At 36.8% G+C, this 17,239-nt stretch overlaps 1 protein-coding gene across 1 annotated transcript in view; it reads left to right on the top strand.

Moving 5' to 3' along the window:
• Positions 1-17,239, top strand: part of DHX36 (DEAH-box helicase 36) — a 51,044-nt gene that overhangs the window by 14,896 nt on the left and 18,909 nt on the right. The window contains exons 6-13 of the mRNA XM_019024430.3: positions 3,232-3,311; positions 4,362-4,436; positions 4,558-4,724; positions 6,100-6,181; positions 10,906-11,046; positions 11,341-11,443; positions 12,116-12,203; positions 16,734-16,789. Of these exons, the coding sequence (XP_018879975.1) occupies positions 3,232-3,311; positions 4,362-4,436; positions 4,558-4,724; positions 6,100-6,181; positions 10,906-11,046; positions 11,341-11,443; positions 12,116-12,203; positions 16,734-16,789 (792 nt within the window). The remainder of the gene's footprint in view (positions 1-3,231; positions 3,312-4,361; positions 4,437-4,557; positions 4,725-6,099; positions 6,182-10,905; positions 11,047-11,340; positions 11,444-12,115; positions 12,204-16,733; positions 16,790-17,239) is intronic.

Genomic DNA, 17,239 nt, shown 5'->3' with positions numbered 1-17,239 from the left:
CATGTGTAATAATAAAGCCCAAAAAATTGAGTAACCTCTCTCTTAACAGATAATAGATATTTATGAATTCAAGATAAAATTTATATCCAGGCAAATTTCAGTACGTGTTCACAAGAATGAAATAGATAAAATATTTATAGAATTGATTACAAGCTTCAAATAATCTCCATCATTTGATTCTTTTAATTTTACTACTTGGTTTATTTAATTTTTTTTTTTACTTCTGTCATTTTTTTGAGTATGTAAATACACTGAATGGTGGTGAAAGTGGGAAACCTTGTTTTTTTTTTTAAGCTGCATTTCTGTAGTCAGTGATTTATTTATTTATTTTTTGAGACAGGGTCTTACTTTGTCACTTAAGCTGGAGTGCAGTGGTGATAACATGGCTCAGTGCATCCTCAACCTCTAGGGTTCAAGTGATCCTCCTGCCTCCGCCCCCCAAGTAGGTGGTACTATAGGCATGTGCTACCATACCTGGCTAATATTTGTATTTTTTGTAGAGATGGGGTTTTGCCACATTGCCCATGCTGGTCTCGAACTACTGGGCTCAAGCGATCTGCCCACTTCAGCCTCCCAGAGTGCTGGGATTACAGGCATAAGCCTCTGTGTCTGGCCATAGTCAGTCATTTTTGAATGCAGCTACTCAGTAAGAGGAAATTTATGAGGAAAAATAAGGTATTGTTTCTGGTTTGTCAAGTCCAAAATTTTGGGAAGGCATACTTAAGTAATAGTTTATAAGTAACTGTTAGTTCAGGTTCACTATACGAAATCCAGAATGCTCCCAAATCCAGAACTGTTTGAGTAGCAAAATGGAAATGCTCACTAGAGCATTTCCCATTTTGGATTTTCAGATTTGGGATGTTTAACAAGGGCAAGTATAATGCAAATATTCCAAAATACAAACCGGAAACACTTCTGGTCCTGATCATTTTGGCTAAGGAATACTCAGCCTGTACATTGATTTTGTTGTCGTCGTCGTTTTTAGTTAGATGACCTAGTTAAATATGTGAGTTATATATTTTTTAAAGGTGTTTGGGGTTTCTTGTCATATTTCAGTGTGCATAGTGAATTTATTTATGCTATATAATTCTGTGTATAAATTATAAAGATTTGTGTTTGTCTTTGATTTTATGGCAGTGCTGTTTATCACATGTCTAAGTCATTTAATATAGAATCTGTGGTTAAAAACATTACCAATTACGACAGCACTTGGCAGTAAATACAGTATATGTTTTAAGCTTTGGTTTCTAAGAAGTACTATAAAGAAAGAGCAGTAGACTTCACCCCTTTTTAAAAAGAAGTGTGTAAATTTATGGGATACAAGTGCAATTTTGTTACATGCATAGGTTATGTAGTGGTTAAGTGAGAGCTTCTAGGTTGTCCATCACCCACGTCATATACATTGTACCCATTAAGTTATTTCTCATCATCTATCCTCCTCCTGTCTTCTTTTCTGAGTCTCCATCGTTTGTCATTCCACACTCTATGTCCACATATACCTGGTTTTTAGCACCCACTTATGTGAAATATGATATTTTGTCTTTTTGTGTCTATTTCGACATGATTTCACTCTTACAGCTAAATAGTATTCCATTGTGGTGTATATATACACCACATTTTCCTTATCCAGTCATCCATTGATGAGCACTTAGATTGATTCCGTATCTTTACTGTTATGAATAGTACTGTGATAAACATGCGAGACAGGTATTTTTTTTTTTTTTTGATACATTGATATCTTTTCCTTTGTGTAGAAACCCAGCAGTGGGATTGCTGGATCAAATGATAGCTCTATTTTTAGTTCTTTGAGAAATCTCCATACTGTTTTCTATAGAGGCTGTGCTAATTTACATTCCTACAAACAGTATGTAAGAGTTCTCTTTTATCCATGTCCTGGCCAAGATCTATTATTTTTTGACTCTTTAATAGTAGCCATTTTGACTGGGTTAAGATGATATCTCATTGTGGTTTTAATTTGCATTTCTCTGATGATTAGTGATGTTGTGCATTTTTCATATACCTGTTAGTCATTTGTGTATCTTCTTTTGAAAAATGTCTGTTCTTGTCTTTTGCCCTCCTTTTAAGGGGATGATTTGTCTTTTATTGTTGTTGTTTGAGTTTCTTGTATATACTGGGTATTTGTCCACTGCTGGATGAATAGTTTGCACATATTTTCTTCCGTTCTGGAAATTATCTGTTTACTCTGTTGGTTATTTCTTTTGTTGTGTAGAAACTTCTTAGTTAATTCCCATTTGTCTATTTTTATTTTTGTCGCCTGTGCTTTTGAGGTCTTAGTCATAAATTCTTTGCCTAGACCAATGTCCAAAAGAGTTTTTCCCTAGGTTTTCTTCTAGTAGTTTCAGTTTCAGGTAGTCTTCACCCTTTTATGGGTATTATATTCCAGGAAATTGCATAAAATTACAGAATGGTGAAAAATAAACCACTTTTGTCATAACACACTTTTGTAGCTAGACTTAAATATTTTCACTAATATATAGCATTTACTGTATATGCTGATAGTAGGAAGAAATGCTAAGTAGGTAATTTTTCTCTTCTGTTTTCCACCATCTGTTGGAATTTGAGTAGACAGGTTAATGTGGTCTGTCGGTGTATACTAGATATACTTATTGGAAAGTTTTACTTCTAAAGTATTATTTCTTACAAATTATGCCATTTTCTATTTCTAATCCCTTATTATCACTGTTCTGTCACAGAATAACTGTTGGTTACTTTTAGTTATACAAATCAGTATTAGATTATAACATTTCATCTTTCCAAATCTTATTTTTGGCAGTCATAACTTTCAAAATATGACCAAGAACTAGAAATTCAACACCAGTCCCTACCACAAACAAAAACACAAGGGAAGAGTATCAATATGTAATTACTTTCAAATTACACATAACTTCTACAAGTTTAGATCTTGATTTACAACTCTTAGAAAAGACAAAAAAAGTATAAATTAATGAGAGGATGCTATAGAAAGGCACTTTGAAACTAGTGATGAGAGAACTTGGCCTTAAAAGACTTTATAAGAGGAAATGAAAAATAAACAAACAGCTCTTAAGAGAGGCACACACTGTTTTAGATACCTCAGATTTTAATATCTATTTTTTTAACTCATTTAGAAATCTGAAGAACAATTTTTCAACAGTCCTAGATTTTCATGGACATTCAGGATATTTGTTCTAAAGGAAATTATATTCTCTTTATATTTTATTTGAATTAAAGGTTGCGGAAAGAGTAGCTGCAGAAAGGGCAGAATCTTGTGGCAATGGTAATAGTACTGGATATCAAATTCGTCTCCAGAGGTAAGAAATGTTCACTTCTTATATACAGGCAGATTTTAGTGAAACTTCGAAGCTGGAGATTCAAAAGAAAGGATATTTTCCCCATTTTTGTGATGGTTATTACTATTACAATTACCATTTAAAGTAACTGCAGCGTAGATGGCTTGCTGTCACAAATTTATCTTTTAACCCCACATCAGACTTGGATTGCCTTTTTTAAATGATGCTTTTATATTTGGAATGATTAGAAAAATAAACATTTTTCCTGGACATAGATTAGTAGACCATTACTCTCTCTGAAAAGATTGTGCTCTATACCTTTCAGTACCACCTCCACACACTTCCGACTGACTTTTTATTGATTTTGATATCTTAACCCCCTATCCATCTCCACTGTGCAGTACATAGTTGGTCCTTTTCTGGAGCTTAGGACTCCATTTGCCTTTTTATGTTTTAATTTACTTAATGTTTTTTAGAGATAGGTTCTCACTCTGTTGCTCTGGCTGAAGTGCAGTGGTGCAGTCAACTCACTACAGCCGAAGACTCCTGTGCTCAAGCAGTCCTCCCACCTCAGCCTCTCAAGTAGCTCGGCCTACCGGCGGACACCACCACAACTGGCTAATTTTTTTACTTTTCGAGCCTGGATCTCGCTGTGTTGCCCAGGCTGGTCTTGAGCTCCTGGGCTCAAGCAACCCTCCCATCTTGGCCTCAAAGTGTTGGGATTACAGGCCTGAGCCACCATGCTTGACACATTTGCCTTTTCAAATGAGCTTTCCAATTACGAACCAAATATTTAGGCCCCATAAGTAATTCAGTTGTTGTCTGAATGTCAATGGTCGTATCTTTTAAAAGAAATTAACATTATATCAATGACAACAAAGATAATGTATAATGAACTTGAAGTATTTCCCATTACCCCATTGTGGTAGGTGTTCTTATAACTAAAAAATTAAGTATGAAGATTTTCATTAAAACTGAAAGCATTTCTAAAATTGAAGATATAAACCTTTGTGGTAGTTAATTATTAGAAGAGAAAACCAAGACACATTAATTCATGTCTTTCATTCACAGTCGGTTGCCAAGGAAACAGGGTTCTATCTTATACTGTACAACAGGAATCATCCTTCAGTGGCTCCAGTCAGACCCGTGAGTATGTTTCAATTAAGGAAATATAAGTATTATCAAAAGATGTAATTATTAAATTGGATTTTACTAGTTGTTAAAGAAAAATGGTTTTACAATTTTGTACTTCGCACTTCTGCCTTAGGTATTTGTCCAGTGTTAGTCATATCGTACTTGATGAAATCCATGAGAGAAATCTGCAGTCAGATGTTTTAATGACTGTTGTTAAAGACCTTCTCAATTTTCGATCTGACTTGAAAGTAATATTGATGAGTGCAACATTGAATGCGGAAAAGTTTTCAGAATATTTTGGTGAGTAAAATGTATAGTTATTACATTAGAAAAGGTACTAGAAAAACAATTAAAAAATTAATATGGTACTAGGTAAAGAGTAGTCAAAATGAATGTTTAGCTATTAATTTTATTTTAATATTATTCTACCCTCCAGTTTCGTGGATTAGACAATTGGGTCTATTTTTAAATGGTGGCATCATCTCTCATAGTGAGGACAGGTAGCTTCTTGTTGTTCAATGGCATCATTGAAGTCAAACCACAGATTTGCATAATTTTATAAACTTCTTTCTGTCATTTTTCTGTGGCTTTTATCACAGGTTAGGGTGGCAGTTTGCTGCTAATACTGCTAGTGACCACTTATGGAACACCTTCAATGTTCCAGGTAGTATATTTGCCACTTTGTCTTCCTTAGTCTTTATAACACTTTATGAGGTAGGTGCTATTATCATTCACATTTTTACAGATGAGAAAGCAGCCTCAGAGCAGTTAAGTAGGTTTCCCAAGCTGAAGCTAGATTGGACCAGCTGCAAAGCACATTCTTTTAAAATTAATCCTCACTGTCTTTCCTGCTTATACTTGTGAAGGAAGGAGGGGGAAAGGGAGGGAATTACAATGTAATATATTTATGTTTAATAAATGTTCTTGTCATCAGCTTTTTAAAAGTCCTTTAAAATACATCCCAGGTAATACTGAAAACCATGTAAGATTAGTTGGGGTAGGTGTTATTGTTATTTTTAAATGAGACTTCTAGAACTAACATTGAGTACTTTGCTCAAATGTATGCACATCATGGGTAGAGCAGTGATACCTACTTAGGTATTTTGACCTCTGATGTGATGTTTGCTTTTTACAGTGTGTACTGCTTGTTTCGCTTGTTATGAAATGTAAAGAGCATTTAAATAACAGTACCGAAGTGATTTTTTTATTAGTAATTCTGAAATAGTAACAATCTATTTGTTTAGGTTTTGTTTTGATTACCTTTCTCCGCTAATTCCGGGTTCTACAAGTAGTAATGCTTATCTAGAATTCAGTAAAACTTTGATATTCTGGATATTCTATTATGGTACCATCTGGGTTAATGATGAAGAGAAAATAGACTTCTAACTAATGGATTTTGAGTTCAACTTAAAACTCTATTCTTTGATATTCTGTGTTATTTTGTAGAACTGTGAGATGTGTGTACAGTTTGGTAGCAGTAAAATGGTATTGAGTGAAGACTAGACTGCTGTTTTTTATTAAAGTAGATGTGGAAAAATAGGGTAGAATTGTAAAAGCTACAGGACCATTTTCTGGAATTAATAGTAAGTAATAGAGTCATTGTCCTATTTACAGTATATTAATGTTTTTAACATTTGAGTACAAATTTATGCTTATATTTTGTCTGCCGTAATAGGTAACTGTCCAATGATACATATACCTGGTTTTACCTTTCCGGTTGTGGAATATCTTTTGGAAGATGTAATTGAAAAAATAAGGTAAGTAAACATTAGGAAATAAAAAACATTAAAAATTACTAACTAATATATCACTTTTCTCATGTCAAACTTTAGTCTCAGAAACCCACCATTGACTACTTCCTTGTAAAACATTTTTCTGGGAGTTAGCCACACTTGGCTGCACATTAAAATTACCTGGAGCTTTTTAAAATCCAGATGCCTGATTTATACTCCCTACCTAAATTATATTACAGTGTCTGAGGTAGTAGCCAGGCATCCGTGGTTTTTTTTAATTGAGACAGAGTCTCTCTCTGTCGCCTAGCCTAGAGTGCAGTGGAGCAATCTCCACTCACGGCAACCTCCGCCTTCCAGGTTGAAGTGATTCTTCCACCTCAGCCTCCCAAGTAACTGGGATTACAGGTGTGTGCCACCATGCCCAGCTAATTTTTGTATTTTTAGTAGAAACTAGTTTCACCGTGTTGGCCAGGCTGGTCTCAAACTCCTGACCTCAAGTGATTTGCCTGCCTCAGCATCCCAAAGTCCCGGGATTACAGGTGTGAGCCACCACGCCTGGCTGGCGTCAGTGTTTTTTGAAGATTCCTGGGCAGCAAAGTTTGGGAACCTTTGTCTTTAGTGTTTGAACCCTTTTGCTGGTTCTCCTGCCTGATTTTCACTTTCCTTTGTTGGCTTCCATTGCCGAACCTTTAAATATAATTTCTCCCAGTCTTCTCAATCATTTATGTTTTCACTGTGCAGACCTGTTTATATCCCTGACTGTAGTTCTGTATTTTCACAGCTTTCAGTAGTATAGCTTCAGAACTGAAGCTTCTCCTGATCTTCGAACTGGCTTTCTGCTCAATAGTATCCTAGTACCACAGATGCCTTGAACCTAACATTTCTCAAGCCTAAATCATTATCTTATATTCTCCCACCAAAAAAATAAAACAATGTATCTTGCCCAGCATACTTTATAATGGTTAATAATTATCCTCCACTTAGTTTTCTGACCTATAAATCAAAAGTTAGTGTGTATCAGGCAGTTATGTACCAAGGTATGGCAACTGTTTTACACAGTGAGTAACCAAGTTAAACCAAGTCATTTTGTACTGCCTTCAAACACACACAAACTCTGGGAACTTTCTTCTTGAACATGCCTTCTCATTTTTATTTCTTTGCTAAGGTCCTTACTATCTCCCCTGTGCTAATACAATAGTTCCTCTTTTGGTACTATGTTCTTCACTCTTAGGATTGCTGCCATATATTTTCCTAAAAACAATTTGTTCATGTGAGCTTTCTTCTCCTGGGCAAGCTCCTTGCATATGTGATATCTCTTTAACAAACTGTTAAGAACCTTTTTTGGTTTGCCATGGCTATAACAGAGCACCTCAACTGGTATGCCCAAGTTACTGATTCCCCCGGCATTCTGACCACTGGCCTTTTGCTGCTAGCAGACTTCTCCAGGAGCTTGTGTAGAATTGTGTTTGTATTCTTTGATGGGAAAAAGCCTGAGAAGCACAGCCCCATAGGATCAGGTTCAAATTCCTTAGCTGGTCATTCCAAGGCCCTTTACAGTGTGTCCCCGTCTTCTTTTCTAGCCTCATTTTCCAGTCATGTGTCCTGTGGCCTGTTTGTGCTAAGTATACCATTCCATAATGGTGTATTTAGCATGCCATGCCCTCTCATTCATGAATTTGCCGTTATGTTTTTCTTCCTCTTAGACCTTTATATGCCATCTTCTCCATCCTTTCATGTGTAAACTATTGATTATATAAGAAAAATCCCAGCTTCATTGCTTGTTAAGCCTTCCCTAGTACCTCTCACAGACTTGAATTCTTTCTTTCTTTCTTTCTTTCTTTCTTTCTTTCTTTTTTTTTTTTTTTTGAGACAGTCTCATTCTGTCGCCACGCTGGAGTGCAGTGGCGTGATCTCTGCTCACTGCAACCTCCGCCTCCCAGGTTCAGGCAATTCTCCTGCCTCAGCCTCCCGAGTAGCTGGGACTACAGGTGCACGCCACCATGCCCAGCTAATTTTTGCATTTTTAGTAGAGACGGGGTTTCACCATGTTGGCCAGGATGGTCTCGATCTCTTGACCTCATGATCCGCCCACCTCGGCCTCCCAAAGTGCTGGGATTACAGGTGTGAGCCACTGCGCCCGAACTTTGGTTCTTTTTCATCTGTATTTCTATACCACTTGTATCATATCTCTTATAACCCTTATGTTATTTGTTGTATAGTATATCTCTATATTTGCCTCTTGCACTAGATTTCAAACTTTTCGGGGTCCAGGATTTTGTCTTGTTTATTTTAGTAACTAGTACATAGCACAGTGCCTGACCTACGGTAAATCTGAATGAAAAAAAGGGTAGCCAGGCATGGTTGCTCATGTCTGTAATCCCAATGCTTTGGTAGGCAGAGGCGGGGCGGATTGCTTGAGCCCAGCAGTTCAAGACCAGTCTGGGCAATGTGGTGAAACCCCGTCTCTACAAAAAATACAAGAATCAGCTGGGTGTGATGCCATGCGCTTATAGTCCCAGCTACTCAGGACGCTGAGGTGGGAGGATTTCTTGAGCCTGGGAGGCGGAGATTGCAGTGAGTGGAGATCACACCACTGCACTCCAGCCTAGGTGACAAAGGGAGACCCTGTTTCAAAAAAAAGGGGATTGGGGGATAGATGTAGAAACACTTGGGATGAGATTTTTCAAAACTCTAAAGTTCTCTTAAGAAAACCAGGAAGTGAGAGTGGAAGGTGAGAGCAAAGGTCCTACAACCATTTTTACATGAAGAAAAATCTGCTGAGTTTTGACCAGACATTTATTTCACAAGTATTTATTAAGCTTTACTCTATGCCTTGCACTGTGCTAGGGTCTGAGCATTAAGCAAGGAGAGACTTGGTATATGCTCTCAGAATTTATTTGTAGACAGGGAGACACATAAGCTATTATATATAAAAAGTCTAAGGGAAGTGAAGAGTATATTGGAAATTAGATTATACATATTAGGTAGAGACTGGGCAAGTTAGGAAAGCAGTGGAAGTCAAAGTAGGAAAGAGGGAAATGTATATATCAGAGAAGGTAGAACATAATAAAAGCCTCAGAGAGACAGCATGTAATGGTCTTCCATGTCCTGATTTTATCATCAGTGGCCATAAATTTTCTGTACACTCCCTCTTCATTTCCACTTTTTACCATGTGTCCCATATCCTATCATGGCACATTTAGCAGTTGCTTGCCAGGAAAATAAGAGGCAACTGCTTGGCAACAATGAAAACAAAGTTTTGAGGATCAATAATCTGAAGGCACCTGATGGAAACTTGCTTTCTTAAGCTCCCTGGATGTCAGGGAACGCATATGGAATTGTAGCCAAGCAGTCTCTTGAAGCAAAAACATGGTATCTGTGCATTTGCCATCTGCTCATCAGCTCTAAGAGGAGAGTTGAATGAGGGTAGTCCTTGGTTAGAGATTTTCATCAGAAGCTCCTGGCTGTCCCCTTCCCAGAAGAAGAGCTGCACAGAAGGGAGGTAGCAAAGAAAATACAATGACCAGAACAAGAGCAGGGCAAGATGATATGGAGGGTTGTGATTGGAGGTGGGAGGTTTGAAGGTTACCTCTGTTTTGCAATTTCTGGGAAGGGAGCCGACTGTGGGTGCATCCTGCTGACTAGGACCAATCTGTGTCTCAGGTTGCCGTACCTCAGGTAGGTGCCTCTGTATGTATCGAAGACTTAGGGGAATTCTGGGTCACAGGTACTGAATAGGGGAGGGGATTAACACTTTCTGGGTATCTGCTATACATGAGGCTTTATCACTTTTTTTTTTTTACTTTATCACATTTTTAAAAATTTCATGCCAGTACTGTTACAAACATTAATCTCTCAAATAAGATAACTAAAGGCCAGATGTTTAATGCCTTGTCTAAGGTTACACAGCTAGTCAGCAGCAGAGCACGGATATTCTGACTTGGGAGTCCATGCTCCAACCCCTCCCCCATTCCATCTAGATGCTGTCCTCTAGTTGAGCTCAGAGACGCCTTGGGGTTAAAGTGTGGGTTCATTTTTGTCTTTTCCCACCTCGTGCCTCACAGGACTGACAATGAGAAGTAGAATTATTGTCCAGATGCGCCCTCTATGGTTTTAGCAATCACTACAGGATGGTAGTAGAATCATAGTACAGCACTCGATTGACATATAAGAGACTTGAATATTGATTCTGGATCTGCCATTAGCTACAACTGTGTGACTGAGCAGAATTAAATAGTTCTCTAGCGTGGGTCTGTAGATCTGGATATACTATCTGAATCTCCTGCAGGCACTAATTAAAATTCTTAGATTAACAGACCCAAGGCATACCTACCAAATCCAAATCATCAGGGATAGGATTTAGGAGTCTGTATTTTACAAGCTCTCTGAGGGATTCGATTCTTATGTGCAGTCAGGTTTGGACTTAACATTAATATTAACTTTTGTTCTAAAGCAAACTTAAAATTGAAGGTAAAAGTTACTTACTTTGGTCTTTTTCTAAATTTTTGACTACTAAAAATGATCTATAGGTTTATATACTTCAATAAAAAAGAAAGATTTTTATCCAAAATATCAGGTTTTATAAGTTAATGAACACAGACTGATATTTTAGCTAGCATTCACTTGAAAGCATAATGAAAATGTTTTTTAGAATCCTTTTTGAAAATCCTAAATATAAAATGTCACAGATTTTAGCTAAAACTAGAGTTTCAAAAAAGTGAAGATATTCAAGAATGTTTTTATCTTAGGTATGTTCCAGAACAAAAAGAACACAGATCCCAGTTTAAGAGGGGTTTCATGCAAGGGCATGTAAATAGACAAGAAAAAGAAGAAAAAGAAGCAATATATAAAGAACGTTGGCCAGATTATGTAAGGGAACTGCGAAGAAGGTAAGTTTATTTTGTCTGAAGGTGAGAAATCAGTGGCTAAATAACTAAAACAAAAAGCCAGAGGCTGGGGGCATCTTCTTGAATCTGTACATACTTAAAGGAGAGCATTGTGAGTCTCTTATTCGAGCTAAATATTGTGCTGATTTGACTTTTAAGCAGTAATTACCCCAGTAATTCTCTCCGATCTGTAGATTATGTTCCTCCATTTGCAGATTGAGTTAATTTTAAGCTTTTATAGCAAGTTAACAGAAAACTTGATTAAGTATTTCATGACTTTGTGTTTAACTTTGATAGGTATTCTGCAAGTACTGTAGATGTTATAGAAATGATGGAGGATGATAAAGTTGATCTGAATTTGATTGTTGCCCTCATCCGATACATTGTTTTGGAAGAAGAGGTTAGTTTTGTTTATTTTTCTTTCTTCAGTTAACATAATTTTAATTTTATTAACGTATCAAGGCCATGAAAAATACAGTTTTCTTAAATGCTTATGAAATAGACTGGAAGAAATTACTTTTGATACTAGAAATCATCTCATAGTAGCAAAAGATTTAGGCATTTGACCTGTTTGAAGAAAAGACTAAACAAATATATGGATTATAAATCTCATTTTTTAAAAGTGAGCTTAGCTGAATGCAGTGGCTCATGTGTGTAATCCCAGCACTCTGGGAGGCCAAGGCAGGTGGATCACTTGAGGCCAGGAGTTCGAGACCAGCCTGGCCAATGTGGCAAAACCCTGTCTCTACTAAAAATACAAAAATTCGCTGGGTGTGGTGACACAGGCCTGTAATCCCAGCTGCTTGGGAGGCCGAGCATGAGAATCACTTGAACCCAGGAGGCAGATGCTGCAGTGATTCGAGATCATGCCATTGTACTCCATCCTGGGTGACAGAGCAAGACTCTGTCAAAAACAATAATTAAAAAAAAAAAGCTTATGTACTTTTAATTATTAACGAAAATTATCCTGAGCTAGTATAATTTTAATGGAGACTTCAGTGTGCACACAATTTTACTGTTACTGCATTTTGTTGATGTGATCCTTTGTAATGGTTATTTCCCCTTCATATAGGATGGTGCGATACTGGTCTTTCTACCAGGATGGGACAATATCAGCACTTTACATGATCTCTTGATGTCACAAGTAATGTTTAAATCAGGTACTATGTAAATGTATTTTACTGTAATTCAAAGAGTGGTATTTGAATTATATATGACGTGTATTTTTTTCTTTTATTCAAAGAAGTGTTGCTTCTACTAGGTCACAGATGAAGGTGAAGCTTTTTATTTAGTATTATGAAGAGAATATTTTCTTTCTTTTTCACAATTTGCCTAATAAAATTGGCTCTTAAAGCATAGGTATGTGAGGTTTTTCATTTTTTCACTTACTGCTGCAAAAAAGAAATCCCTTGGCCCAGTGTTTCTGAATTCTGAATATACAACAGAGTCACCCATGGAGCTTCTTTAAGATTCAGATACCTAGACCCCATCATCACCCCAAATCTAAGAATGTGACCTGAACATCTGAAGTTGTTAAAATTCCTCAAGTGATTTTGATCCTGTATGAACAGCATATTTTGAAACATATAAACTCTAGAGAAATGAATGAGAACCTTTTTTTCTATAAAATTTAGAGTATTTTCAGCAATCATTAACTTCAAATATAAAAACTACAAAGAAAATTCTATTTAATTTTTACAGTTCTGAATATAATTTTTTTATTTTGAGATGGAGTCTCGCTCTGTTGCCAGGTTGGAGTGCAGTGATGCCATCTCGGCTCACTGCAACCTCTGCCTCCTTTGTTCAAGCAGTTCTCCTGCTTCAGTCTCCAGAGTAGCTGGGATTACAGGCATGTGCCACCATGCCTAGCCGACTTTCTGCATTTTTAGTAGAGATGGGGTTTCACTATATTGACCAGGCTGGTCTCGAACTCCAGACCTGAAGTGATCCTCCTATCTCAGCTTTCCAAAGTGCTGGGATTACAGGCTTGAGCCACCACGTGTGGCCTCTGAATATAATTTCTAACCCTACTCTGTTGAAGTGCTTTTGACAAAATTATTTATTTATTTATTTATTTATTTTTGAAACAGCATCTCACTCTGTTGCCCAGGCTGGAGTGCAGTGGTGCGATCTCGGCTCACTGCAACCTCCGCCTTCCAGGTTCATGAGATTCTCCTGCCCTGCCTCCTGAGTAGCTGGGACTATAGGCACTCGCCACCACGCCCGCCTAATTTTTTGTATTTTTAGTAGAGACAGGATTTTACTGTGTAAGCCAGGATGGTCTTGATCTCCTGACCTCGTGATCCACCCGCCTCGGCCTCCTAAGTGCTGGGATTACAGGCATGAGCCCCCACGCCCAGCCAGACAAAATTTATAGGCACTAGAAAATATTTTGATCTAATTGTATTGACTAAAATAATAAATGTATATATTTATTGTTTGTTAAATCCTGTTATGCTCTGAAAGCATTCTCTGTAATTAAAATTATTTACTATCTAGCTTGCAAAGTATTTTGATCTAATTGACTTCTCTATAAAGAAATACTGCTTTCTGTTTTCTTTTTGTGTGATAACTTTATAGAAAAATTTGTCATGATTAGACAGCTGAATTTTTCAAACAACTTTGAATTTTTCAAACAAGAATTTTTTTATTGGCTAAATCTAACTCTGGCCTTTCCTTCCCCCATTATTATAAACATTATTGTATAGTGTACTTATAATTTTAAAAAATGTGTGTGCATATATTTACCAATGAAGATAAGATATATACCAAAATATAACGTTATCATTTAGTGTATGTGATGGAGAGTGGGAAAAGGGTATGATATTATAGATTATTATAATTGACTTCGTAAACTTTCTAGTTTGAATTAATTATTCTCAAGGAAAGAGTTGCTAATGTATACACTTCCACTACCAGCTCAATTCCTTTTAAAGGAAATCTTTCCAGAACTTAAGTGTTTCTTCTCAAATTATGTTGAAAAAAATTTAGCCTTGATAATCAGTTGTATAGTTAACCACTATCATGGGGAGAAAATTGGCCTAACTCTGTGCTGAGAAGTTGAGTTTTGAAACTCAGTTTATTAAATGCTTATCAATTTCTTGTTTTTTTCTTTTCATAAGAGTATAGATTTTGTTCTCATTAACTCTCTTAGTTGTATAGTGTCAGCAATATAAATTTTTTTTCCCAATTATATAGTCTTCAACAGAATTGTTTTTACTTTTATTATCCCTGGCTAACTTTTTAAACTTTTTATAATGAAACATTTTAAATATACAAAAAAACTAGAGAAACTTTTTTTTTTTTTTTTTTTTTTTTGGAGGTGGAGTCTCGCTCTGTTTCCCAGGCTGGAGTGCAGTGGCACGATCTCGGCTCACTGCAACCTCCGCCTCCCAGGTTCAAGCAGTTCCCTGCCTCAGCCTCCCGAGTAGCTGGGATTATAGGCACCCATCACCACACCTGGGTAATTTTTGTATTTTTAGTAGAGACAGGGTTTCACCATCTTAGCCAGGTTGGTCTTGAACTCCTGACCTTGTAATTCACCTGCCTTGGCCTCTCAAAGTGGTGGGATTGCGTGCGTGAGCCACTGCACCCAGCCAAAACTACAGAATCTTAATGAATCCACGACTTCAGTGCCAACAATTATTTTTTCAGTCCTAGTTTTTTCTTAAAGTCAATTGCAGCTGTCACATTTCATTTCTAAATGTATAAGCAAGAATCTCTAAAGGCAATTTTCTATATAACCATCATGTCTTTATCATGCCTAATCCTTAATACCATCTGATAATCCATTCTGTAATCAGATTTTACCATTTTTCTGAAAAGTGTCTTTCACGACTAGCCTGCTTAAACTATAGAAAGTGTCAACATCTTTTGATCTAGCTCTAGAACATTGCTCCCCTCCACTCCCTGCTTTTCCTCATGGTAATAAAGTCATAGAAAAGACCAGGCCATTTGTTTTCTAATAAGTCCAACTTTCTGAATTTGTGTGACTCTTTATGCTATCATTTCATTTGATTCTCTCTTACCTTTATTTCCTGTAACTCGAAAGTTATATCTGAAAGCTTGATTCAATTCAAGTATTTTTGGCTTGAATATTATAGTTGTAATATTTCATACTGTCACAGAGACAAGTAATTCAGAGGATTCTTTTTTAGCAACATCAGTTGCTTGGCGGCTGTTTACTACTTTTTATTTTTAAGATTTGTAAAATCTCTTCACAGTCAGAGTCCATGGGGATCATCATATCCTTTAGATAACAACAGTTCTTTTCTGGGGAATTATAGCTGACTTGAATCATTTGGACATTTAAGTCAGATTGTATTTTTGTAAGCATAGTTAAATGTGAAATTAACCCTTGCTTTCTTGACACTCTCCCTTTCACCCATCACTGTATTACACCAGACTTTCTGTGTTGGCTAATAATCATGAATGGGCTTGAGCTATTTCATTTGGAAACTTAAAAAGTAGGAATTTCTTATATTTTTAACAAAATATGTGTAAAATGTGGGTCACTTTTGGAATGTATTATTATTATTATTATTATTATTTTTGAGACGGAGTCTCGCTCTGTCGCCTAGGCTGGAGTGCAGTGGTGCGATCTCGGCTCACTGCAAGCTCTGCCTCCCAGGTTCACGCCATTCTCCTGCCTCAGCCTCCCAGGTAGCTGGGACTACAGGCGCCCGCCAACACGCCCAGCTAAGGTTTTGTATTTTTAGTATAGATGGAGTTTCACCGTGTTAGCCAGGATGGTCTTGATCTCCTGACCTCGTGATCCGCCCGCCTCGGCCTCCCAAAGTGCTGGGATTACAGGCATGAGCCACCGTGCCTGGCCTGGAATGTATTATTTTTAACAAGGACTATTTTATTATTTTCTAACTAGGACATGGGTATTTAATAAGTAATTTGCTCTAAAAATTTAGATGTTATCGGTTTGATTAGAATAGTGAGGATTGCCAGGTGCAGGGCTCATGCCTGTAATCTGTAATCCCAGTACTTCGGAAGGCTGAGGTGGGTGGATTGCTTGAGCTCGGGAGTTCAAGACCAGCCTGGGCAACATGGCAAATCCCCATCTCTACAAAAAATACAAAAATTAGCCGAACATGGTTGTGCATGCCTGTGGTCTCAGCTACTCGGGAGGCTGAGGTGGGAGGATCACTTGAGCCCGGGGGACAGAGGTTGCAGTGAGCAGAGATCACATCACTGCACTTACCCGGGCAACAGAATGAGACCCTGACTGAACAACAAAAAAATAGGATCACCCAAAGTGTACAAACATATTCATGTTAAACAGAATTTTTGGCTATTCATTCAGTTTTTATTGGTGTAATTTGAAAAGATTACTCCCAACTTTTGAGAGTTCTTTAAGAATTTGGGGAAAATACTTATCAATATGAAATAAACTAACAGAACAAAATGTTAGCTTGAACTTGGAGCGCTCAGAAAACAAGACTATAAAGAAATTAAGTTGGTCTGTTTGTATGTAGAAATATAAATAAAGAATTTTTGGTTCACTTAAACACATGGGCAGTTTGTCAACTCAGATGGTTTAGCTGTTTTCATTAAATGTTCAGTGTCTTATCAAAAAAAAGAATTGAGTGGTTCAGGTTCTGAATTCATTGTCTCATATGTCTTTGATGGAGCTTTTCTGCAACTCTTTATCTTAAAATTTAATTCTCTTTAATTTTCAGATAAATTTTTAATTATACCTTTACATTCACTGATGCCTACAGTTAACCAGACACAGGTATGTTAAATGGATACATTTGTTAAATGTATTTCAAACTGAGGCAAGCTTTAAGGACTGCTTGTTATGTGTTTTCCTTTATTTTTTTTAAGGAGCATTTTCAAATAGTAATTCATGTAAAAAAATACTTCTTTGAGAACTTTGCAAATGAGTCTTCAGGGGCTGATTGCTCAAAAACTTGAATATCAGCGGATAACCTACAAATCAGATTAGTTTTGTCTACATTAGGAAAAAGTTTAAAGAATTGGTTTCACCAGTAACTTGGTTGGGTTTCCTGAGTAAGAGAAAAAGGTCTGTGAGTACTACTAAAAGTAACCAAACCTAGAAATTAATGATCTGTGACATACTACAGTTTGATGATGATTTGAGATTTAATTTCACAAAATTAGTATATTCACAGGTATAAAATTTCTTGTTTTAATAATGTATTATGAGTGTTTGGCTCCATCA

This window comes from Gorilla gorilla, chromosome 2 (assembly GCF_029281585.2).
Source record: "Gorilla gorilla gorilla isolate KB3781 chromosome 2, NHGRI_mGorGor1-v2.1_pri, whole genome shotgun sequence".
In the NCBI taxonomy this organism is placed as follows: Eukaryota; Metazoa; Chordata; class Mammalia; order Primates; family Hominidae; genus Gorilla; species Gorilla gorilla.
Note: the sequence above shows the minus strand (reverse complement) of the source record. Positions and strands in the feature narration are given on the sequence as shown.